The 25632-nt window shown below is 40.6% G+C and overlaps 1 protein-coding gene across 3 annotated transcripts in view; it reads left to right on the top strand.

Moving 5' to 3' along the window:
• Window positions 1-25308, top strand: part of SPNS2 (SPNS lysolipid transporter 2, sphingosine-1-phosphate) — a 144755-nt gene extending 119447 nt beyond the window's left edge. Inside the window, exons 10-14 of one of the 3 annotated variants that reach the window (XR_013223906.1) lie at window positions 2189-2287; window positions 11740-11903; window positions 15839-15909; window positions 22342-22388; window positions 24158-24245. Coding sequence is in view for 2 of the 3 variants with exons in the window: in XM_077296484.1 (XP_077152599.1) it covers window positions 2189-2287; window positions 11740-11903; window positions 22342-22384 (306 nt within the window). In the remaining variant the exon portion in view is untranslated. Of the gene's footprint in view, window positions 1-2188; window positions 2288-11739; window positions 11904-15838; window positions 15910-22341; window positions 22389-24157 lie in introns of all 3 variants that reach the window. The other 2 variants (XM_077296484.1, XM_077296485.1) reach the window with 2 other exon arrangements.
• The last annotated feature ends 324 nt before the right edge of the window (window positions 25309-25632 follow it).

Genomic DNA, 25632 nt, shown 5'->3' with positions numbered 1-25632 from the left:
AGGACACCAGGGACAAAATTGTAGACCCGCACAAGACTGAGATAGATGACAGGACAATAGGCAAGCAGCTTGGTGAAAAGGAAACAACTGTTGGCACAATTATTAGAAAATGGAAGAAACACAAAATGACTGTCAGTCTTCCTTGGTCTGGTGCTCCATACAGGGTAAGGGGGGTAAGGGGTAAGGTTGATTCTGAGAAATATCAGGAATCGGCCAAGAACTACATGGGAGGACCTGGTCAATGACCTGAAGAGAGCTGGGAACAGTCTTAAACATTACCGTTAGTAACACACTAGGTCATCATAGATTCAAATCCTGCAGGGCACGTAAGGTCCCTCTCCTCATGCCAGAGCACGTGGTCAGGCCTTGCTGAAGTTCACCAATAACCATCTGGATTATCCATAGGAGGCATGGGACAAGGTCATGTGGTCAGATGAGACCAAAATAGAACTTTTTGGTATCCACTCTACTCACCATGTTTGGAGGAAGAAGGAGTACAACCCCAACCGTGAAGCATGGTGGGGAAACATCATACTTTGGGGTGCACTATGTTGAAGGGAGGATGGATGTGGTCATGTATTGCGAGATTTTAGCCAACAACCTCATTCCCTCAGTAAAAACATTGAAGATGGGTTGTGGCTGGGTCTTCCATCATGACAATGACCTGAAATACACAGCCAGGGCAACTACAGTATGGAATGGCTCCATATGAAGCATTTCAAGGTCCTGGAGTGGCCTATCCAGTCTCCAGACCTGTACCCAATGGAAAATCTTTGGAGGGAGCTGAAACTCAATGTTACCCAGCGACAGCCCTGAAGCCTGAAAGATCTGGAGAAGATCTGTATGGAGCAGTGGGGCAAAATCCCTGCTGCAATGTGTAAACTTGGTCAAGAACTACATGAAACATTTGACCTCAGTAATTGCAAACAAAGGTTTCTGTGCCAAATATTCGGTTCTGCTTTTCTATTGTATCAAATACTTATTTCATGCAATAAGATGCAAATTAATTATGTAAAAATCATACAATATGATTTTTCTGGATACATTTTTTTTTTTTTTTTTACGATTCGGTCTCACAGTTGAAGATTACCTACCATAAAAGTTACCTTCATTGTAAGTAGGAAAACTTGCAAAATCGGCATTGTATCAAATACTTATTTTCCCCACTGTATCTGCAGTGGTCATTAAGAAAAAGGGAACAATCCCTCTGTGTTTGGCAAAGTATGGTATCATCGTCTTAAGAAAGCACTAACATTATCCTAATACTATAAGTACTGGTGTAATTAGATGCCTTGGACATTGTACACAAGTCATACCATCCCACCAAACTGTAATCATACTGTGTGGGTGCTTGAAGTGTGACACATTGAATGAAATCACATATAGAAAAGCTCATTGTAGTGCATATGGTGGCACCCATACTCAGAATTTCCTGGCAGATGAGCCCATAATCTCCTTATGTGTTGTCATGCATGTGAAATCCTCTCTCATTAAACAAGCGTTACTTAAAGCTCCCCAATTTGTAAAATAGGTTTTCCATTTTCCTTGCTCGTTGAGTCACAGCTCTCATCTAGATGATTCCTGGGCTATTGTTTCAATGACCCAGCTTTCGAAGTGGAATGTCCTACTCTATGTTTACGTTCTTGTAAAGGAATGAAATAATCTTGACCATCGTCTACTGTAGGAATTTCCTATTGAACCTATTCAAGTAAACACAAGGCTGCAGCCATGGAAGTTTTATTTTAAACAGGAAGCTTCTTGAATACTGTGTTCTTGTTTGATATGTCAAGATACCTTCAATCATCCAGCAACATTCTATTGTTTCCTCCAACAAAATGGAGTATAAAGAGCATACCGATCAATAAATAAAATGTTCACATTAAACGGTTGTTGCTCTGCCATCTCTGTAGGATCAAAAACCTCCTTATCCGTGAATAAAGAGAAAAACAATGGTGCTAGCTGCATTCTGAATTCTCCATTAATAGACCTTGTGGTCTCATTTTGTTACATGATATAGTGCCTGATGGTTGTTATACCTAACCAGAAATAAATGTCCGTAGAAAATATTCTTTGAAAACCGTGTATTCTTTCATTACATAGTACCCACATCTCTGAATGGAAGCGCTTTATGCAGTGTATTTATATTCTTTGTAGGGGGTCTTACTCTTGTTTGTCTTATTTTGTACAGTATGTGGTTATTCCAACCCGCCGTGCCACAGCCGTAGCTTTGCAGAGCTTCACATCACATCTTCTTGGAGACGCTGGGAGTCCATACCTTATTGGTTTTGTAAGTAGATGATTGTGATCAGATCAGTGTGAATGTAGTAGTATGTTAAAAAATTTATAGCCGTATAGTTTTGCATACTTGTGTTGAACTACAGTTGTTCAGTTTATATGTAGCAAAATTGAGACTTTATATAAAATATTCCTCCAGTTTATTAAAACCTGCGACTTAATGATGTGATGACTAGCTCATCTTTGAATCCTATTAGTGAGGTTTTCTTGGCTCAAGACAAATTTCTGTAGTCAGTCTGTGACTTTACGTTGCCGAATCATGACAGTGTGCAATGTGCACGCTATCAAAATGCCTCTGTAATTCCAATTTGAATGGGCAGTTAGGGGGCTGCAAGTATGCGATTTCCATAGTTGTGGTCACAAGCCAACTCAATCATCTGCTTCACTTAGTGCTTAATTGAAACTCCCTTTAATGAAAAAGAAAATTGTTAATACTCTTAATGTATCTTATAAGCTGTGTAGGATCATGGAGTATATCATGAGTGCAAGAATTTACATTGTAAGGGTCCGCTTACATCTGAGTATAAACCCGACAAGTGCAATGTTAGAAAAACTCGGATTGCACTCGCCATAATGTTATTCTAATAGACAGTGCTCATCTGCGAGTTTTTCTAGAGTTGGCATGGGAAAAAATTTGCAGCATGCTGCGTATGGCTGCGTAAAACGGCTGAGACTCGCCAATGAAAGTCAATGGGTGCAAGAAAAAATTGCACAATTAGATTTGTATGCACCGGAAACCCGACATTTTATCAACTGAGTACAGAAAATTTACCGCGTGAGCCGTCAGAATAGAATAGATACAGTGGGTACAGAAAGTATTCAGACGCCTTTAAATTTTTCTCTTTATTTCATTGCAGCCATTTGGTAAATTCAAAAAAGTTCTGTTTTTTTTTCAGTCAAGATGGGGTGCAGAGTGTACATTAATGAGAAAAAAATGATGTAGAAATTTTTGCATATTTATTAAAAAAGAAAAACTGAAATATCACATGGTCATAAGTATTCAGACCCTTTGCTCAGACACTCATATTTAAGTCACATGCTGTCCATTTCATTGCGATCCTCCTTGAGATGGTTCTACTCCTTCATTGGAGTCCAGCTGTGTTTAGTTAAACTGATAGGACTTGATTTGCAAAGGCAAACACCTGTCTATATAAGGGTACCGTTACACAAAACGATTTACCAACGATCACGACCAGCGATACGACCTGGCCGTGATCGTTGGTAAGTCGTTGTGTGGTCGCTGGGGAGCTGTCACACAGACAGCTCTCCAGCGACCAACGATGCCGAAGTCCCCGGGTAACCAGGGTAAACATCGGGTTACTAAGCGCAGGGCCGCGCTTAGTAACCCGATGTTTACCCTGTTTACCATCGTAAATGTAAAAAAAAAAAACCGTACATACTCACATTCCGGTGTCCGTCAGGTCCCTCGCCGTCTGCTTCCCGCACTGACTGAGTGCCGGCCGTAAAGTGAAAGCAGAGCACAGCGGTGACGTCACCGCTGTGCTGTGCTTTTACTTTCCGGCCGGCAGTCAGTCAGTGCGGGAAGCAGACGGCTAGGGACCTGACGGACACCGGAATGTGAGTATGTACGGTTTTTTTTTTTTTACATTTACGATGGTAACCAGGGTAAACATCGGGTTACTAAGCGCGACCCTGCGCTTAGTAACCCGATGTTTACCCTGGTTACCCGGGGACTTCGTTATCGTTGGTCGCTGGAGAGCTGTCTGTGCGACAGCTCCCCAGCGACCACACAACGACTTACCAACGATCACGGCCAGGTCGTATCGCTGGTCGTGATCGTTGGTAAATCGTTTTGTGTAATGGTACCCTTATATAGACAGGTGTTTGTAACCCGATGTTTACCCTGGTTACAAGCGAACGCATCGCTGGATCGGTGTCACACACACCGATCCAGCGATGACAGCGGGAGATCCAGCGACGAAATAAAGTTCCAAACGATCTGCTACGACATACGATTCTCAGCACGGTCCCTGATCGCTGCTGCGTGTCAGACACAGCGATATCGTATGGATATCGCTGAAACGTCACGGATCGTACCGTCGTAGCGACAAAAGTGCCACTGTGAGACGGTACCCTAAGACCTCACAGCTCACAGTGCATGTCAGACCAAATAAGAATCATGAGGTCAAAAGGAACTGGCCAAGGAGCTCAGAGTCAGAATTGTGGCAAGGCACATATCTGGCCAAGGTTACAAAAGAATTTCTGCAGTACTCAAGGTTCCGAAGAGCACAGTGGCCTCCATTATCCTTAAATGGCCATCCAGCCAAACTGAGCAATCATGGGAGAAGAGCCTTGGTGAGAGAGGTAAAGAAGAACCCCCAAGATCACCGTGGCTGAGCTCCAGAGATGCAGTAGGGAGATGTGAGAAAGTTCCACAAAGTTAACTATCACTGCAGCCCTCCACCAGTTGGGCCTTTATGGCAGAGTTGCCCGACTGAAGCCTCTCCTCAGTGCAAGACATATGAAAGCCCGCATAGAGTTTGCTAAAAAACAAGTGAAGGACTCCAAGACTATGATAAATAAGAGTCTCTGGTCTGATGAGACGAAGATAGACATTTTTGGTGATAATTCAATGCAGTATGTGTGGAGAGAACCAGGAACTGCTCATCGCCTGCCCAATACAATCCCAAGAGTGGAACGTGGTGGCAGCATCCTGCTAAGGGGGTGTTTTACAGCTGCAGGGACAGGACGACTGGTTGCCATTGAAGGAAAAACATGAATGCGGCCAAGTACAGAGATACCCTGGATGAAACCCTCTTCCAGAGTGCTCTGGACCTCAGACTTGTCCGAAAGTTCACCTTCCAACAAGACAATGACCCTAAGCACACTGCTAAAATAACAAAGGAGTGGCTTCAGAACAACTCTATGACCATTCTTGACTAGCCCAGCCAGAGCCCCGGCTTAGACCCAATTGAGCATCTCTGGAGAGACCTGAAAATGGCTGTCCACCAACGTTCACCATCCAACCTGACGGAACTGGAGAGGATCTGCAAGGAAGAATGTCAGAGGATCCCCAAATCCAGGTGTGAAAAACTTGTTGCATCATTCCCAAGAAGACTCATGGCTCTACTAGCTCAAAAAGGTGATTCTACTAAATACTGAGCAACGGGTCTGAATACTTATGACCATGTGATATTTCAGTTTTTCTTTTTTAGTAAATATGCAAAAATTTCTATATTTGTTTTTTTTTTCAGTCAAGATGAGGTGCAGAGTGTACATTAATGAGAAAAAAATGAACTTTTTGGAATTGACCAAATGCCTGCAATGAAACAGAGTGAAAAATTTAAAGAAGTCTGAATACTTTCCTTACCCACTGTTTATAGATAGAATAAAAGAAAAAAATGGCTTAGAGTCCCTCCTATTTTTAATAACCAGCAAAGGCTAGACAAACAGCTATGGGTTGATATTAGTAGCCAGAGAAGGGGCCATAGATATTGACCGACCCCCTTCCAGACTAATAACATCAGCCCTCAGCCACTCCAGAAATGGAGCATCCATTAGATTTAGATGCGTAACCTCGGCTCTTCCCACTTGACCTGGTGCTGTAGGCAAGGGGGGTAATAGTATTGGGGTTGATGTCGGCTTTGTAATGTCAGCTGACATCAAGCCCAGGGGTAAGCAATGGTGAGGCATCTATAAGACACCTCCATTACTAACCCTGTCAGTTTAAGTAAAAAAACACACACACAAAGCAAAGGCTTTAATTTGAACAAAATACTCCCCAACCTTCTTTAACCAATTTATTAATATCCAGAGAAAAAAAAATAAAAACAAGAAATCCTCACCTGTCTGCCGATCATCCATATGTCCTGCGGCGAGCCCAACTCCTCTACATCTGGATGCATGGCTTAGCAATGACTTAAAATGCAACCTCTTAGCCATGCATACAGGAGACACTGAGCTGAGGGTGAGAACGTAGCTTCAATGCCAAGCGCAGATATGAGTAAGGTGACTGGAGATCAGAGCCGATGAACTCTGGTCACCTTACTGACAACATCACTCGCACCATGAGGGGAGACAATCAATTGGACTTCTTATGATATGGAAATGACTTATTGTAATGAAGTCCTAACACTTTCTATAATGGAAAAACCCTATTTCAGTAAATGGATGGGTAAACCATGGATGAACTAAAAACGCAGTGACCAAAGATGTCAATTAAGTTTTAGCATACAGAGATTGAACTTTCCTTACAGTTGCAAAGTCCAGTTTTTTAAATGACCTTTTTGGTGAAATCCTATCTGGGTATGAGAATAATTTAACTGAAGCTGCTTAAAAATGCACCTCTACAAGAATAACATTAAATTTAATGTCAGAATAAAACACAAAACATTAAAGGGAATCTGTCACCCCAAAAATGGCCTATAAACTAAGGCCACCTGCATCAGGGGCTTATCTACAGCATACAGTATATTATACTCACCCAGGGGCGGTCCCGCTGCGGTCCGGTCCGATGGGCGTCGCGGTCTGGGTCCGGCACCTCCCATCTTCATACGATCGCGTTCACTTCTTGTCTTCTTGCCACGGCTCCTGCACAGGCATACTTTGTCTGCCCTGTTGAGGGCAGAGTAAAGTACTGCAGTGCGCAGGTGCCGGGAAAGGTTCTTATCTTTCAGGATACATCGGGGGCTTATCTACAGCATTACAGAATGCTGTAGATAAGCCCCTGATGCCGGTGGCCTTAGTTTATAGGTCATTTTTAGGGTGACAGATTCCCTTTAAAGGGGTTGTCTTATCAGAACTCTTTAGCTGATTTTGCAGAGGGAGACCGGTCCCATCCAGGCTAGCATATGAATATTACATGGAAGGTTATGTGTCATTCAGTTGATAGGTAGTCTTAATAATAAAAGAAAGTCTCAAGTCTACTAGAACAGGAGTTTCTCATACAGATGCCCTCTCTATAATGCCAACATGCAAAAATAGGACATGGACAGTGGCTGTCTTCACGAGACAACATCTTTACTCAACCAGAAAACCGAGGAGGCCCAAAAGACAATAACATTTAAAATTCTCACATGGTGGGCATCATCTGTATCAAATGGAATGTGGTCATATGATGGTAAATATAGACAGTTGGCAATGACTGGCTGATTTTTGAGGACCACAGCTAGCTCATGGGCTCATATTCTTATATATAGACATTTGTAGGTGAACAAGTTGGGTCGATTTACTACTTGTCATTGGTGAGGAAGTTATAAATGTGCTTCAGTTATCAGGCTAATGATACCAGTGTGTACATATAGGGAAAGTGTGGAATGGCTCCACACGTTGGGATATTTCTGAATGCTGTGCACATACCGTGGTGCTTCATAAAATGAAGATGGCAGATGAGCTTTAACTGGAATAAGTCTACAATGTCTACAATGCTGAGGCTGAACTGTTCCCTAAGAGCTCATCTGGCTCAGCATGCACATCACGTTTTCAGGACTGCAAGGCCATTTCGCAGTTGCAGTTTCATACATTATTCTAATTGCTTTACTTCCAGCCCTCTGTGTGAAGGTTTTATGGCAATACAATGCTTTATTGAAAGCATCAGCAATTTGTAAACTAACTTGAGAGAAAATTCCATTTCACAACTATTTACACAATGCTCTCTTTACATAACGGACCTAGATGTAATGGATTTTGAGGATCAGCCCCAGAAGGATCATGGAACCCAATGATTACCCTTATAATTTAACTATTTGATGTACACTTCATAAAGCAAGACCACATACAGGTGCTTCTCACAAAATTAGAATATCATCAAAAAGTTAATTTATTTCAGTTCTGCACTACAAGAAGTGAAACTCGTATATTATATAGTCATTACAATCAGAGTGATCTATTTCAAGTGTTTATTTCTGTTAATGTTGATTATGGCTTACAGCCAATGAAAACCCAAAAGTCATTATCTCAGTAAATTAGAATAATTAACAAAAACACCTACAAAGGCTCCCTAAGCTTTTTAAAAGGTCCCTTAGTCTGTTTCGGTAGGCTCCACAATCATGGGGAAGACTGCTGACTTGACAGATATCCAGAAGGCAGTCAATGACACACTCCACAAGGAAGGTAAGCCGCAAAAGGTCATTACTAAAGAATCTGGCTGTTCAAAGAGTGCTGTATCCAAGCATATTAATGGAAAGTTGAGTGGAATGAAAAAGTGTGGTAGAAAAAGGTGCACAAGCAACCGGGATAACCGCAGCCTTGAAAGGATTGTTAAGAAAAGGCATTCAAAAATTTGATAGAGATTCACAAGGAATGGACTGCTGCTAGAGTCATTGCTTCAAGATCCACCACACACAATCGTATTCAGGACATGGGCTACAAGTGTTGCATTCCTTGTGTCAAGCCACTCATGACCAATAGACAATGCAAGAAGCATCTTACCTGGGCCAAAGAGAAAAAGAGCTGGACTGTTGCTCAGTGGTCCAAGGTGTTATTCTCAGATGAAAGTAAATTTTGCATTTCATTTGGAAATCAAGGTCCCAGAGTCTGAAGGAAGAGTGGGAAGAGTGGAGAGGCCACAATCCAAGCTGCTTGAAGTGTAGTGTGAAGTTTCCACAATCAGTGATGGTTTGGGAAGCCATGTCATCTGCTGGAGTAGGTCCACTATGTTTTATCAAGACCAAAGTCAGTGCAGCGGTCTACCAGTAAATTTAAGAGCACTTCATGCTTCCCTCTGCCGACAAGCTTTTTGGAAATGGAAATTTCATTCTCCAGCATGACTTGACACCTGTCCGCACTCCCAAAAGTACCAATACCTGGTATTGGTTTAAAAGCATCAATATCACTGAGCTTGATTGGCCAGCAAACTCGCCTTTCCTTAACCCCATAGGTATTGTCAAGAGGAAGAAGGGACACCAGACCGGAGGAGCTGAAGGCTGCTATCAAAGCAACCTGGGCTTCCATAACACCTCAAGAGTGCCACAGGCTGATCACCTCCATGCCAACGCCGCATTGATGCAGTAATTGATGCGAAAGGAGCCCCGACCAAATATTGAATGCATTTACTGAATATTCATTTCAGTAGGCCAACATTTTGGATTTTAAAATCATTTTTCAAGCTGGTGTTATAAAGTATTCTAATTTACTGAGATAATGATTTTTGCGGTTTCATTGGTTGTAAGCCATAACCATCAACATTGACAGAAATAAACACTTTAAATAGATCAATCTGTAATGACTTTATATAATATGACTTTCACTTTTTGGATTGAAGAACTGAAATAAATTAACTTTTTGATGAAATTCCAGACAAAGAAAAAATGATCCACACCACCGCAACACTTTGTGCTTGGCTTTTTTTTTTTTTTTTTAAATATCCAGTGTGCTTATGGCTGCCCAAATCAGACTCCTGGGTGCTCACTCATAGAAAAAAACAATGCAAATGTCCAAGCAGCAAAAGAGAAAAGAGTTTCACTTACCGTCCTTAAGGCCATGTGCACACGTTCAGTATTTTTCGCGTTTTTTTCGCGTTTTTTCGCTATAAAAACGTGATAAAAACGCGAAAAAAACGCTTACATATGCCTCCTATTATTTTAAGTGTATTCCGCATTTTTTGTGCAAATGTAGCCTTTTTTTCCGCGAAAAAATCGCATCGCGGAAAAAAAAGCAACATGTTCATTAAAATGCGGAATTGCAGGGGATTCCGCACACCTAGGGGTCCATTGATCTGCTTACTTCCCGCACGGGGCTGTGCACACCATGCGGGAAGTAAGCAGATTATGTGCGGTTGGTACCCAGGGTGGAGGAGAGGAGACTCTCCTCCACGCACTGGGCACCATATAAGTGGTCAAAAAATAAGAATTAAAATAAAAAACAGTCCTATACTCACCCTCGATGTCTTCCCGCCTCCACTGCACGCTGCCGTTCGGTTCCTGTAGCTGGTGTGCGGCGAAAGACCTGCCGATGACGTCACTGTCCTGTGATTGGTCGTGAGCGGTCATGTGACCGCTCACGTGACCGTGACGTCACGGAAGGTCCTGTGCGCACAGACCAGCTATAGGAAGAGGAGCCGGACGCCGGTGAGGAGATGTCTGGGTGAGTATAAGCATTTTTTTATTTTTTTTATTATTTTTAAACATTCTATCTTTTACTATAGATGCTGCATAAGCTGCATCTATAGTAAAAAGTTGGTCACACTTGTCAAACGCTATGTTTGACAAGTGTGACCAACCTGTCAGTCAGTTTTCCAAGCGATGCTACAGATCGCTTGGAAAACTTTAGCATTCTGCAAGCTAATTACGCTTGCAGAATGCTAAAAAAACGCGGAAAAAACGGAAAAAAAAACCGCAAAAAAAAAAATGCGGATTTCTTGCAGAAAATTTCCGGTTTTCTTCAGGAAATTTCTGCAAGAAATCCTGAACGTGTGCACATACTCTAAAAGTCACTTTATTTCAGCAGTAGAACAAAGTAGTTGGTGGAACAAAGAGCTGGATGACGATCATTTTGCGCACAGGTGCTTCAACCATGCTTGTGTGCAAAACGATCGTCGTCCAGCTATTTGTTCCACTGACTACTCTCCTGACCTGGATGTTTTAAAACTGCCAAAATAAAGTGAATTTTAAGGATGATGAGTGCCACTCTTTTTTTCTCTTTTGCTGCATTAACTTTTTGATGATATTCAAATTTTGTGAGAAGCACCTGTAGGTTGAGGTCTTGTGGATAGCACCCAATTAAGAAAAAATTATAATTTTCTTTGAACCTTTATGTTGGATGCTATTCCCTTGGCAACTATCCATGGTTTCACCATTCAGAATCTTATGGCATCTGGCAAAATGATATCCTTTTGTTACTTGCATATTGTCACATCTCTCTGTGGAGGTACAGAATTTTACTTCTAGAGTAAAGAACATCCTATGTACCTATTTAACCCCAGCCACGTTACATTAATTCTTCAGCGGTGGTCCTTGGTCACTGAAGTTTTATTTCAATATGATTCATTTTGTATTTGCAGCGCATAATGAAATAGATTTAGGAAAAATAATATAATTGTTAATATTTGGAACATCTCCAAAAATACCACCGGATGACCTTGGAATCGGTGACGTTCTACCCATGATCCAGGATATCCTGCTCTGTATACTGAAGTCCTCAAAATGTTTTCTGCGCCCTATTATGATATAAAATACACAATGTCCGTGTTAATAGGTTATTTATTTTTTTACCGTTGATTTTTTTTATTTTTTATAGCCTCACATTCCTTACTGGAAATATGTCCACACCTCGCAAATGACCCTCGTACGATGAAAACTGGCACTTTGTTTCCAGGCATTATTGCACAATGGCTGTTTAGCTAAACCTAGTTTTCCTCTGTAGTCCCCAGTGCCCAGGTCATTAGGCAGCTAGGCTAAAGTGGATTTCCTCTGTTGTAGAGGCAAATTGTTCTATTTCATCAGTTTGGAGGAGGCTGTTTACATGTCTATTGTTTTTACTTCCCAGATCTCAGACCTGATCCAGGAGAATACCAATAAGTCTCAACTGTGGGAGTTCCTGAGTCTAGGTTATGCACTAATGCTCTGCCCGTTTGTGGTTGTTTTGGGTGGAATGTTTTTTCTGGCTACAGCACTTTACTTTTTGGAAGATCGAGCCAAAGCTGAGCAACAGTAAGTAGAATTTGTACTGATTTCTAGTAAATCTATTGGTTGTTTACGGGAACCAATGAAAACAAGTTGGCTCAATCACATTTCAGACTGTAAAATCCAAATCTGTGTTCTTAAGACAGTTTGTCATGGTCTTGCTTAATCATGCAAAGTTATGTGATCCAAGTACTTAAAGCATACCTCCAGCCTTCAGAAGAAAAAGGATTATAGTGAACGACTCTACAGTATAATCGTTTTCTAAATCCCTCTAGAGGTTTTTGCTGTCTACCAGCAGCATGGACCACTCAGAGTCGATGTTATAAGCTGCACTAAACTAGGCAATGTCTTGGTCTTCATTCTTAGCTGCTGCCTTCAGTGTGAAAAGGAGATCCTAGAACTATTGATCCCGCACTGAAGACCGTAGCCTAGGATCAGGATGCTGCATAATTTAGTGCAAGCCGCAGCACAGAGTTCGGACAATTCTGTGCTCCAGGAAAGAATGGTTTAGAAAAACTATATACTACAGAGTTCTACACCATAATACTTTTTCTTTTGAAGCTGGAGGTACGCTTTAATGTGAAAGAATGTATCTCTAATGGGGTGAATTTTGGGGGTTCTTATAAATGCTTGCCAATTCACCAATAATGAAGCAAGCATCAGACATGCTATGTGACTTAGATTCACTACATTGGGAAACTACTATAGAATGAAAACGAATGTTTTAAAAGCCAAACTTGTTTTCTGTGGTCATTAATTGACTGCATGGCTTATAACTAATCTCTGTTCGCATCACTGAACACATTCTAACCTCATATATGTACATATGGTAACTGTTACTGTTTTATAAACTGCCTATGTCACATTGTTAGGAAGGGACTAATAGAATTAGCAAACCCTTAATTAAAGGGTGAGTGAATCACTTAATAGTCTTGAAGGTGTCCCTAAACGAGCTCCAATTGCCTGTATACAAGTTGATCTTTACTCATTTATGTCCCCATGCACATGGGGCAACCAAACTGTATGGAGACAGAAGGACTGTTAGTACAATTGTACTGTCCTCTTGCAGCATGCATGTAGTTATCAGCATGTCTACTGTTTACATAGGACTATGTACTGCCAACAACAGTGGTATCTATGCTGGCATACATGGTCAATCAGAGAATCATTTTGCTTGTTAATGAGTTGCTTGGTGCCATGCTTACCAATGCGAATGATCGAGAACACAAAATTATATACAGTATACTGGAGAAAGAAATAGCGCAAATAGGGTCCTAGCCACATAAAAATCAAGATAAATGTGTTAGATTGTGCTAACCTGGTTGAAGTCGCTTTTAGATAGTTCTTGACAGCTGCTGCAGGTCCACGGGTTACGATGTAACCATAGGAGATCTGGTTCAGAAGGAATATTTGTGGGGATTCTCTTCGCTGCTGTATTGATAAAAAAAAGGTTTTTTTACTCAGCGCATTTCAAAGTTACATGAACTTCTTCTTCACATGTGGTCCTTCATTTTTCATGAAGAAGTTCATGTAACTTCGAAAAGCGTAAATTAAAAAAACACTATTTTATTTATTAAACTTTATTTTGGATTAACATCTTTTCAATAATACAGCAGTGCAGAGGATCCCCACGAATATTCCTTCTGAATGACTGAGAACAAGCATTCTATGTGTATGGACCTCCAACTGTTGTCGGGCACTCTTGGGAAGAACACAGTCGGGCCATGAAATTCAATATGTCCAATCATTCTTTACCCTGACATTTGTTGTGGGAAAGTCTGGAGGCATCCAATATTGGATAATCATCTGGTACTGCCGAAATTTGCTGTTTTGCTCAACATTAATCTACTGTGTATGGTCAGCTTAAAAGACTTGGCAAAACTGACTGAACTCAAGTCATTCTCAATCCACAGAAAGTGGAATTATTGCCCAATCACTGTGCACAATATCAAACACCTTTAGCCATCAGAAATTCTAGATAGGAAGTTCTTGTACCGGACTCTAGAATCTCTGCAACCTTTCTTTAGTGCCCTGACAATATAGTACAATACATGCTTACTGTTACGGTAACACTGGTTTCTACTGGCAGGTTTTCGAAATTATTTTAGTTTGTGATATTCTGTAGCATCTGCTATCTTTGACTATTGACTGTATAGATGTGTAACTGTAACAAGCTTTGTTGCAAGGATAACTAATTTCAGTTAGTACACAAAGTAGAAATAGATATCCCAATAGTCCACGGTACTTCAACTTAATGGACAGAAAAATACATTATGTATAGTATAGACCAACAGCGAGTAGCTCTCACATCCGAGAGAATCGGGCTGATTATTCAAATAACACTCTGCTCAGAGTTTGATCAAAGTGTCCGCATAGGGTGATCTTCTGTTATGTGAGTGAGTAGGAGCACACTGTTAGGAAAAGATGGAGACCAAGATTTCTCCATCTTCTCCATTGTGCCAGTGCACAAAAATCATTGACTTGCATGGCACGGCCCCATAGACTAACATTGGCCCAAGTGTGATCCGATGTTGTCTCGGCTCCCACTCGGATCGATAATACAGCCGTCTATATATTTATATACTCTCGTCATTGCAATTTCAATGCCCAGGAAGATGGAAAAGTCCACGGAATTTTGGAATAATAATATGCAAATAATGTATAAATAAAAACAAAATTTTAAAAACCTCTCCATTAACCCATTATTGAGTTAGCGCCGAATTACGCTCACTTACACGCCTTAGCATGATATAAGCGAGGTTATTAATGGTTGTTTGAGGAATGTTTCACCAGTCCTACTCCCAGGATTGTGATGTGGGGTGGCATAACGTACAGTAGCCAGACCCCTCTAATGTTTATTCCAGGTACAATAACCTCTTGACGTTACATTCATTTGGTGGTAAAACCAGTGGTATGACCACTTATCCAAATTGTCCTAGGAGCCATTTTTCAACATGCCAATACCGTGAAACATGTTCCTTGTGCTCCTGTAAGCAGCCTGCATGGCTTATATGTCCTAACACGGCATGCAGTGTCTCTGGTCTTGTCTCCCATTGAGTATATTTGAGACTTCAGTAGTTGGCAATTGCAAAGGATCTTGATGATTTTCCTTCTAGAGTGAATTCAGAGTGGCAGAACATTCCTCAGACAACCAATTGGAGAGGTGGTGGGGGAGAGGTATGAAAGATACCGTTCACTCTGACATTGAAAAGGGACTATAAATTTGTCATGTATAGTCACGTTATCTGGCGTCCTCTCCTGAGACAAGTCTTCCTGCATCCACTATGGCCACCGCAGTAGCATACAGAGCAGTGGTAAGTCTGTTATACCTCTACAGCAAAGGGAGGGCAGGGGAGACTGTGTTCAAATTTACCACTATGCTGCCCATTTCACAAAAGCGGCCAACTTGGATGTAGGAGCCCTGGAACACTGGTTTTGGTTTAGGAGGCAAACAGAGGCCACCAGATAGAGACTATCCATGACATATGTATAGCTGCTTTTTGCTCCCATGGTGGAGAGTTGCTTTAATCCAGGTCCCAAGTTGAAGCTGCAGAATTTTCTATTACTTTTTGAAGCTTTGAATACATTTGAAGTCATTATATTCCATGTAATTTACGCAGTAACAAGTGCACATGTCTGTCTCCACGTAACATATTTAATACCTTTGTCTGCTCTCTTCTTGCACAAGCTTTGTCCATCTGTAAAGCTTCTGAAGGGACTGGTTGCTGGGATAGGTAACGCTGTATTGTGTGAGGCCAGGTGTACTATGCTTTGACCATAGACAGCTGTATCCTGAGGTTTCACTATGGTGCCCAGCTTCTGCCCGGATGACATTACAGCAGACAAACAAAAGCATTGACAAAGATTTCAATGTTTCTTTGTCTGGCGAGGGTTTGTGCGATGGTGACTCTGCTTAAAATAGTTTATCTCCGTTTAAAAAGAGTGCGTTTTCTTCCCACTAGTGAGCCGTGTTCAGATCCATCAGTTGGCAGCTGTAGTGACTCAGAAGAAGCTTCCATCTTGTAGCTTTTAGGTTGGTCTCATTTTTTTTTCTTTCGTTTTAGCATTCCCATTTTCTGTTTTGTTTGATCTAATTTGAGGCTTTGGTGAAATTATTCTTTTCTCTTCTTGTTAATTTTCTTTTGACATTCTTGCATTATTTTACGAGTAACTGTCCTGATCCCAGCCAGAGCACTTAGATTGATTATATAAATTTGTGCAGAATTTATTTTTCAGTGCTTTAATCTTTAATATCTGGATAAGTCATGCATTGAAATTACATAGAGAAGCCAAGTTCTGAATAGCTGATTAAGGAGAGAGGAATCTTTACAATGCAAGACTTGTCTGATAGTTCTGATTATTAAGCACAATTCTATGTTATTTAGTTATGATTTACGGTATATTTGTACGCCCTGTTGATTGCACTGCCCAGATTCATCATATCAGTTTCTCTAGTTTTCTGGAGTAATTTATTTATATTTTTTTCAGTTTCTTTAGTATTTGTACCTTATTCTCTCTACATTTTGCGTAATTTTATAGGCCGTCTTTCTTTTAGTAATGTCTAATTTTTCTCAACAAGAAATGCGACTTTTACAAAAATGTCACTGGAGGAGTTTTCAATTTGACCACTTTTTAGAGAAACATGACACTTTTTAAAGGTTTTACGACTTTTTTTTAATCCTGAGTAGTGGATAAAAATGTTTAAAGCACCACTCCAGCGTTTTTATTTTATTTTAGTGCTGGAGTGGTGCTAGTACTCTAAGGTCTCTACACCAAGTATTATACTTCCCAGCTTCTATCTTCAGCTCTTCCAGCGCCGCTACGATACCGCATCTTGTGATCGCAACTTCTGACTGTCCGGAAGTCAAAGGTAACAGTCACAAGCTCTCAATATAAGTCTATGAGAGTCTTGTTCTGTCTTCATTCTGGCTCTCATAGACTTACACTGAGTTGTGACTTCCAGCAAACACAGTAGCGATCCGGCAAGTAACAAACTGCTGGAGACCAGACAGGAGCAACAGAAGGAGATTACAGCAACTAAGCTCAAGATTAGGGTCAAAGAAGTTGGATTAGTAGCACCACTCCAGTGATGCACTAAAAAAATCGCTGGAGTGGTGCTTTAAAGACAAAAATAGTGGCGTTTTTGATTTTGTACCAAAATCACAAACCGTACGCGCCATTTTCAAGAATTCGGTGCAGTATTCCATCAGCGAATACAACAAGACAAAAAATGAAAATAACTGCAACTAATTGCATATGATAACTTGAGCTCAGGATTGCCAACCATCCAGATATTCTATAACAGTCCTTAAAAACTGGTCACTTTTTTTGTCCTGTCCATAATTTTTTTTTTTTAAGGTGTCCGTGCTTTTTTTGAGACTGAATAAACTTGTACAGAATATTTTTACTGTACTTCTCATCAATTTACAGCTCACAGTGGATGCGGCTGATGTCTATATATCAGTATAATGGGCTGTAGACAAATATCCCTTATAATGTTAATTACTTATTGTGGTTTTCCAATGTGTCTGTAAAAAATATTGTCTGTCCTTGATTTTTTAACAAGCTGTCCAGACAAAAAATGAAAAGTCACCTTGGCAACCCTAGTACATATCCAACAAGAAGAGTTGATTGATAGTGATCCAGCGCTACTAATGTTATCCTAATGGAATACACCGTAAATAATGCATAATATATACCAATTTCATTACCTATTTCCACATACACCTTTTAAGATTTATCTTAAAGCACCACTGCGGCATTATTTTTGATTTAATCACTGGAGTCCAGTCACTGATGCATGTTCACTGCCCCTAGTAATATACTTACCAGCCGCCGTCTTCTGCTGTCCCAGGCGCCGTCTCTGTCCCATTCTGCCATCTTGTGACTGCAACGTCTGGCTGATCAGAAGTCTGAGGTAACCGTTAGAAGCTCTCAATGTAAGTACTTGAGTCTTTTTCTGGTTCTCAAAGAGTTACATTGAGAAGTGATTTGCGGTTCGCCTAGCAGACAACTGGAGTGGCGCCAAGAACACAAGAAGATGGCGGCTGGTAAGTATTTTATTATAGGCACGAAATATGTATTAGTGATGATACTCCAGCGGTGAAGTAAAAGAAAAAACGCCGGAGTGGTGCTTTGAGTATTGTATGGCCTGCTGCATTGTATAAAACATCAGTCCGTTAATTTGACCCATGGCTGCCGCCTCATGTTTTTTAACTTCTAGTTTTCAATTATAGAAACCAATGGTGAATTAAAAAAATCTAAACACACATCACTTAGCACAGATCATTGTGAGTAAGTATGTGGGAAACACAAGCACCATGTTCTCGGTAATGTTAGCAGGTCCATAACATCCTGTACAGAGCAAAAAGTACTGGACTGTCTGGTCTACCCTTCTTCCACACACAATGATTCTTTGTTCTGGAGCTGGATATGGTCTCTACCGCTGCTGGTTTACTACGGTGAGCGAGCAGCCTGAATTACAGGTTTGTCAGAGGGATGTTAGAGTTGATGTGCTGACATAACATGCGCTTGTAGCATGCATATTATTATTATTGCACAGTATCTGTTATGCTTTTCTTTTTTTAATAGCTCTACAGATATGCCCAAATGTGATCCTTTATAATGGATCAAGTATTAAAAATAAAATGAAAAACGGACATGTAAAAAGCTGAATGCAATCTGATACCAATCTGAGCTCAAAGTTTCCGTTTTTGATGGAATCCTGTAACTGAGCGTTTTATATCTGTTTTTGTACTTCCCAAACAGATCATAAATATAGATAACTGACATGTGAACATAGTCCAAGGGCTCATTCCGATGTCCGTTTTTCTCGTACGAGTGCGATCTGTGTTTTTCACTGATGACACTTTTTCATATTATGATCCGTGGTGTAGTTTACATTTCTGATTTGTCCGCACAAAAGCACCAAGACAGGTTTGATATTGATCTGATTCTCGGATGAAAATTGCCAATGCAAGTCAATGGGCCAGTGAAAAAAAATTGGGCAGGACTTGCATCCCATCTGTTTGCGGTTTGATTTTTCACAGGCTATTTGATAGGAGAGAAGCTTGCGTAACTTTTTTTTTTTTTAAACGCTTACTCTTGTGTTTTCTTAATTTCTGGGAAGGCCATGTATAAAACATGTCACCTGTATAAGGTATAGAAAACCCACGACACTCAGCACAGAATAACTGTTCAAAGTACAGGCGCTTGGTGCATTATTGTGGAGCCAAACATTTAAGTCTACCTTTTCACCTGCTTATTTTACATCTATCTCTGCTATTCTCTGCCTCTATCAAGCTAGAGCTGTCAATCAATGAAGAGATGACACATAGGTAGGGAGGTGTAGGTAACGGTTTGGCCTGCCATGGAGCACCGAGCGCCTGTACTAGGTTTAAACAGTCATTTTGTGCTGACAGTCAAAATAAGCAATTCTTCTTTTTATACATGACACTTAACATATGTGTGCTCCCTTCCCATAATCTGGCCCGGCTACTATTTCAAGTCTCACCTAGTGTCAAATGGGTGACATGAAACAGTCATTGTGCCCGATCTTAGGAAGGTAACCCTCTCCTAGACCACACTTTAAGTGTCATGTATGCGAATAAAGAAGCATTGCTTCAATAAGGGTGAGTGCCATGGTTTTTCTATATACTGTATTGTATAGAAGTTATCTACTTGACTTTGCTGGACTGTTTTCTTATACCATTGGGTACCATCAGGATGTTCTGTTTTCTGCATGGACAGAATGTAGTGGTATTGGCTGTCGATTTGTGACTGGTGTAGCCCTGATCCATCTTGGACGTGCACATAACACAAGGTGTAGGCTAGTTCCTTGCAGTGGCTAGAGTATCCCCATTGCATGAGGTAACACTGCCTCGGTATGTCCACAGCCTGCACTTCTGGCCTGATTGGCCCTTTAGGCTTTTCATTTGCCCACACGGTCACGACACCGCTAGGGAACTTAGTCATTTAATTCCGTATCTTTATGATAAGTAGAGGGTTTTACTACTAATACACTGTAATTTTCAGAACTCCGGCTGGCAGACATAATTTTATTGTAAGGGAACCCTTCATCCAAAAATAAGCACTTCCATTTTTATGGCCGCATTGAATAGGCGGATGAAAAGTTAAAATAAACCACTCTCGCCGTCACAAAATCTCAGCAAAGATTAGGAATTTCTAAAATAGAATAAAACTATTCCTTACAATTTATTTGCCAAGCATGGGTTTGAGAATAGTGTCTTCCTCTGTCAGGATGAGGGGGTAGAGCGCTGTTCCTTCCTCTCCCTCTTTGTGCTTGATTCCCACAGGAATGTGAGACATCAGTAATGTCATGAAAGAACCCTCTCTAGGTTTAGGACATGGGCACTGTCTGGGGGTGGACACATGGGGACACAACTTTTTTTGGATAAATTGGGTTGTGAACAATTGCTGCAGCCTCTGGCTTCCTCTTCTGACTGATAAACCTAGATTGCTCGGATATGCGTGAAACCTTGGTACAACAATCAATGGAGATGAAGAACAAATGGGGAACTACACAAGGACTATAGTATGTTCTTGCATACACATTGATTGAATGTTACATGAGATATACAGACAATGCTGGTTTATGCAGGTAGCAATCTGGACCAATCACAAGAATTGCATTCCTTTACTAGGATATAAGCATGGCTTCTTATAGTTAGTACTAGAGGTGGTGTATTAAGTCGTTAGTAAATTTGGGTTGTTACTGAGCGACCATACAACAGGACGTGACATTCTAGGTGATGGATAGATGGCTTTAAACTGGAATCTGGAATTTAAAATGAATCTTATTAATCCAAGGCCATTCATAGGCTCTATACACTGATAGCAGAAAATATAGGGACAAATAAAGTAATGACTAGGATACAAGGTTGTATAAAATACAGGCACTTTGAAGAGTTTCCTAAATTACCAGCTTCCAAGTACTTGATCCAGTTGGCTAAAACACACTAGATGTGCTGCTGGAGTAAACGGATTCTTCAACAATAAGATTTTTTTTTTCACAACACATTTCTACGCCGTGCTGGTGTCTTTATCAAGTAAAAAAAGGCATTTTTTACTTGATAAAGGTGCCAATATAACATTGAAACATGTGAATAAAAAAAAAACTGGATCCAATACTTCCTGGAGGATTTATCCACCCGCCACACCAAGCTGGAGGAGTTATCCACCTGCCACGGGGCAACAGCAGCTGTTTTTTCTTCATGCCTACATACGAGTTGTGCCTGTTATAACTCCACCAGGTGAGCGTTAGTCAAGCACTTAAAGGGCTTTTCCAATCTGAAACGACAAGTCTGCAGTCACTCTTTGTAGACTTGTGAACCTTAACATAGCATGGAATGCACACTGTTGGGATTCTCCGGTGTCGGCGCTGGATACGGCAATCACGTGACCTAAGTATGTGATATAAATACTCCCGGACAGAATCTGAGTAGACTGTTTCTGGCATGCTCAATGCAAATGTATTACGCATGGCCAGAAACGGTCTATTTGGATTTCAAGATGGCCGGCAGTATACATAGGGTTTACTGGGGGTCACATGACTGCCATTCCCAGCGCTGACACAGGAGAACCCTAACAGTCCGCTATGTGAGGGGATAGACACATAGTGACGCATAGAGTGACTGCAGACTTGTCGTTTTAGACCGGACAATCTCTTTAGCCACTACCCCCCCATAGGGTATCACCCTATTTTGCTCTCTGTTCCTGACATCCAGATTTCTTCCACTTTCAAGTATAAGCAGAACTGTGACAATTATGCCAGCACGGTACATAACCCACACAGTGAAATGTCTGTGAATCATGGTACACGATCAGCTAGCGCAAGGGAATATTATCCAGTCGGGTTCATGACATTAATGTTGCATTTGGCTACGGTGATTAAAATGTAATTTGACAGAAACTCCATTATTAATTTAGGCTTCTTACATTTAGGCGGCTGCCTACCAGTCAGAGCCCTGTAATATGTAGCTCAGAATGAAAGGTCTTCATGTGCATATAATGACGGGAATGCCAAAATATGTGTGTAGAGAAAGGCATTGTTACAGCCACACCTTGTTATATGGCAAAAATAGAAAAATAACATTTTAATGGGAAGCAATTATCAGTTTAGCGCCTGCTATAATAACTTTCAGAGGATATCCATGAATAGCAGCAGTAATGAGGCATACCCCAGAAAAATACATTTTAACCACCTCTGCACCCTACTTATGGAATGTTTGATGGACATTTATTTGGCCGGAACCTCATTCTTGCCCATCCTGTTAATATATGATGAGTCCTCAAAAAAATACAAATTGAACACATAAAGCTGAGCTGGCAGTTTTCATGCTCATGGCGGCCCGGTATTTTCTAGATCCTGAAATCCCTGACATTTCACGTTTTGTCCTTTTGTCATTCTTTTAAAAGTGACATTTGTTGTTTGTCCTTTATTTAGGGTGAGTCAACTCATGATGCCGCCAGCCTCTGGGAAAGTCTGATAAGGTACCGTCATCCCTGGCATATGGGACACTATGACATATTCATAGACCTAGCAGACAATATATTGGGCCGTGTACTGTTCTCTTCATATGGCCTAGTCTATACTTTTTTATGTTGGCATTTTTATAGCTGTTAGTCATTTCTATAGGATGTGGCTGCAATAAATTGAGCCTTAATTAGAGAATTTTGTCACTGGGGTTCTACTAGCTGCAGCGACCCTGTCTACTCTGGAATTCCTTCCGCTTCCGGACCCTTAGAGAAGGCGATTATACATATTTATACACAGATTATAGGAAACGATTTATTAAGACATTGTAACCATAGATCTGTGTCCTGCAGAAAAGCAGTGGTGGATATTTAATTATTGTGTACACAAGCTACCAGCTTGTCATGTCCCATTTAACGCTGTTGCTGGCACTCAGTTGTTGTCCTGGATTTAACGCCCTAGGGGGCACATCTTCTCTCACCTGGGTACCTTTCATAGGCTATGCTCTAAAGCAATCAATAGTGCCCCCTGCTGTGTCTGCCTCATTACTTCTAAAAGAAACCTAAAAGTCTCTAATTGTGAAGATGTGCTTGCATTCACTTTGATCAGCTCATTGCCTCCTCATAGAGGGGGGTCTCATGCTGGGGTTTACAAAGACCTCTGCCAGTTAGGTCTTCAGTTTGCCTTTCTGTGTAGACTGGACTTTATTTTGCTTATATATGATGTGATATGTTCCTTGGGTTATATAGGAACTCCATAGAAAAAGTGTAAATACATTTTCTATCATTTCTTAATATATACAGATAATTTCCTATACATGCAAGAAACACCAGCAAAAATCATAAATAATATAATGCTGTGAATAATATTAAATAAAGTGAAGGTAAAGAAATTAACTGAAATGGTTAACGGGGTGCGGAATAAGTGAAATTGTGCAAGTTAGGGTCTTTCTTCAGCTGCTCATACACAAGATAAATGGTATAAATTTTGGCAGGACTGGCTGGAAATTTAATGTACACAGGACCACCTGACAGATGTAGCAGTACAGAAGGATTGGGCCTGTTGAATTTCAACATGTCTGATCCTTTGTTTCTTCAAAAGATCTGCAGTGAGTGGAGTCTGGCAGTGGCTTACTTCCCTCTCTCACCATTGAGAACGTCATACGCTCGTGTGTCTATAGTGGAGTCTGGTGAAGGAACTGTGGGTCTTATGCTGAATTCTTTGACTGTTTTCAAGATACTTTAGACCTTGGATACCTTTCAAGTGACTAATACTCCCATAGGAGACGAGGTGACATGCCACAGCAACATTCAGAGTCTAAAGTACATAGAGCAATGTAGATTATGAATGTTGACTCGCATCGTAATGGCTGCCACCTTTGTCAATAACGTCATCATATTTGCTAAATGTTGGGCTGGTCATATGCAATAGATAACGGTCTGCCAACACCTGTCGCTTTAGCCATAAACCTGTCTGTTGAGCAGCGTGTACATGATTATTAGATTAGGAAGAGAGTGATTGAGAAAAACAATTGATTGAACATGTCAAATCCAATATGCCCCATCCTTTTTTTTTTTCCTCCTGACATGTTCCACCAGGAACTGTTTGGGTGCCCTAAACAGATTTATCTTAATTGGGTTAAAATGACCTTCCTATAATGTATATGGCCAGCTTTATATAAATGTGCACCATTTTTCATTGGTTAATGCGGTCAGTAATTGCTAAGGCTAGTCTCTTTACAATAGTATTACTATATATGCTCAGTGCAATAATTCTCTCATTACAGGTCGATACCAAGAGTAGAAAACAACAGCTCCTGGGCATGAACTTTTCTCTTTAAAGAAAAAAAAATGTCCTTGAAGACAGAAGACCACACCCAACAACTTTATCCTGAAATTGTGAGAACTGCTCGTCACCTTAAGTTTTCTGGAAGGCCAAGCGAGAGTCAATTTCTCTACTCTATGAAGGAGGTTGTGCAAGTGATTGTGAATATGTGAAGTGACTGCCTCTCATGGGCAGAAAATATAGGCCCGGCAAGGTAAAGGCGATGCCCAAAATGGCACCAACCTGACCCTGCTTCAGCTTACCACCAATGGTCACTGAGGCAGGTGAAAAGGTGGGGAAGGAACATATCTGTTACCTTGCCAAAAAAAAGTTTATGAAAGAAGCAAGGATAGAAGTGTAATTAATTATTTGAAGGATTTTTTTTTTCCCACAAAATGATCATGTAAATTAGTGTACATATATTTTCTAAATTGTATATAGGTATATAAAGTTCTATAAATGTATATATTTTACATATATTCTTTATTTAAACGTTAGGCTCCATACAGGCTGATTTCTACAGATAATGGATATTTATTCTTTGAAGGTTTTTTTTTTTTGTTCTCCATAGCTTTAATATGTAAGCGGTGAATACTCTTCTTTCAAAGTGCAGATCAATGGAATGAAATTGCCGTGTCTAGAACTAATGAAGGAATTGAGAAGCTATTTTTGGTTTGCACTTTTTGTATATTACCTGAAAAGGTGATCAGTATTAGAATCTATGTGAAACGTCTGGAAGAGCTTACTTAATAATGTGCGCCCAGGGCACGGATCTGGATCGAGAGATTGGGGTCTCTAAATCCAATAATAAAATTGACTGTATAGGGGTGCTCTTGAAAAATGGAGTTGGGAAAAATGACAGTGTTACAACATATTGGTGCTATTAGCAACACGTTATTAAGTACGCTGCTCAGTAAAGCAAAGTATTATTTATTATTGAAGTATATTGATATCAAATGTGTATTTTCTGGAGAGTATATTGGGGCTCTTAATGAGATAATGAAGATTTCTGCCCCTGTTTGGGGCATAGAATAGGACTACCTGCCCTAGTCAAGAAGACGGAATACATGTCATAATAAACTCTCTATTATTTTGGTCCTTGGACCGCTCTGTATGAATGTCTGTAGACATCGTGTACCCATTCTTTTGGTGTTGTATGGATAGCTGCATGCATACATTCTTTAAATTGGTGGTCTCTAACCTGTGGCATTCCACCTATTGCTATACTACAATTCCCAGACGGAGGTTGTAGATGGCAGTGGATGCTGGAAGTTGGCCTTTTGCGAGAGACATTAGGAACTTTGCTTTAAAGGGTTTGACCAGGATTGGGACTAAAGTATGCAGTTACTCTATGTAATTACAGAATCGAGACAGCATGCAGTGCACGTGCACTTACAATTTCCCGGCACGAGACGGCGGTTATATGTATGCGATTTG

The sequence above is a fragment of the Ranitomeya variabilis genome, chromosome 3 (genome assembly GCF_051348905.1).
Source record: "Ranitomeya variabilis isolate aRanVar5 chromosome 3, aRanVar5.hap1, whole genome shotgun sequence".
Classification (NCBI taxonomy): domain Eukaryota; kingdom Metazoa; phylum Chordata; class Amphibia; order Anura; family Dendrobatidae; genus Ranitomeya; species Ranitomeya variabilis.
This window is presented reverse-complemented; position numbering and strand designations above follow the sequence as displayed.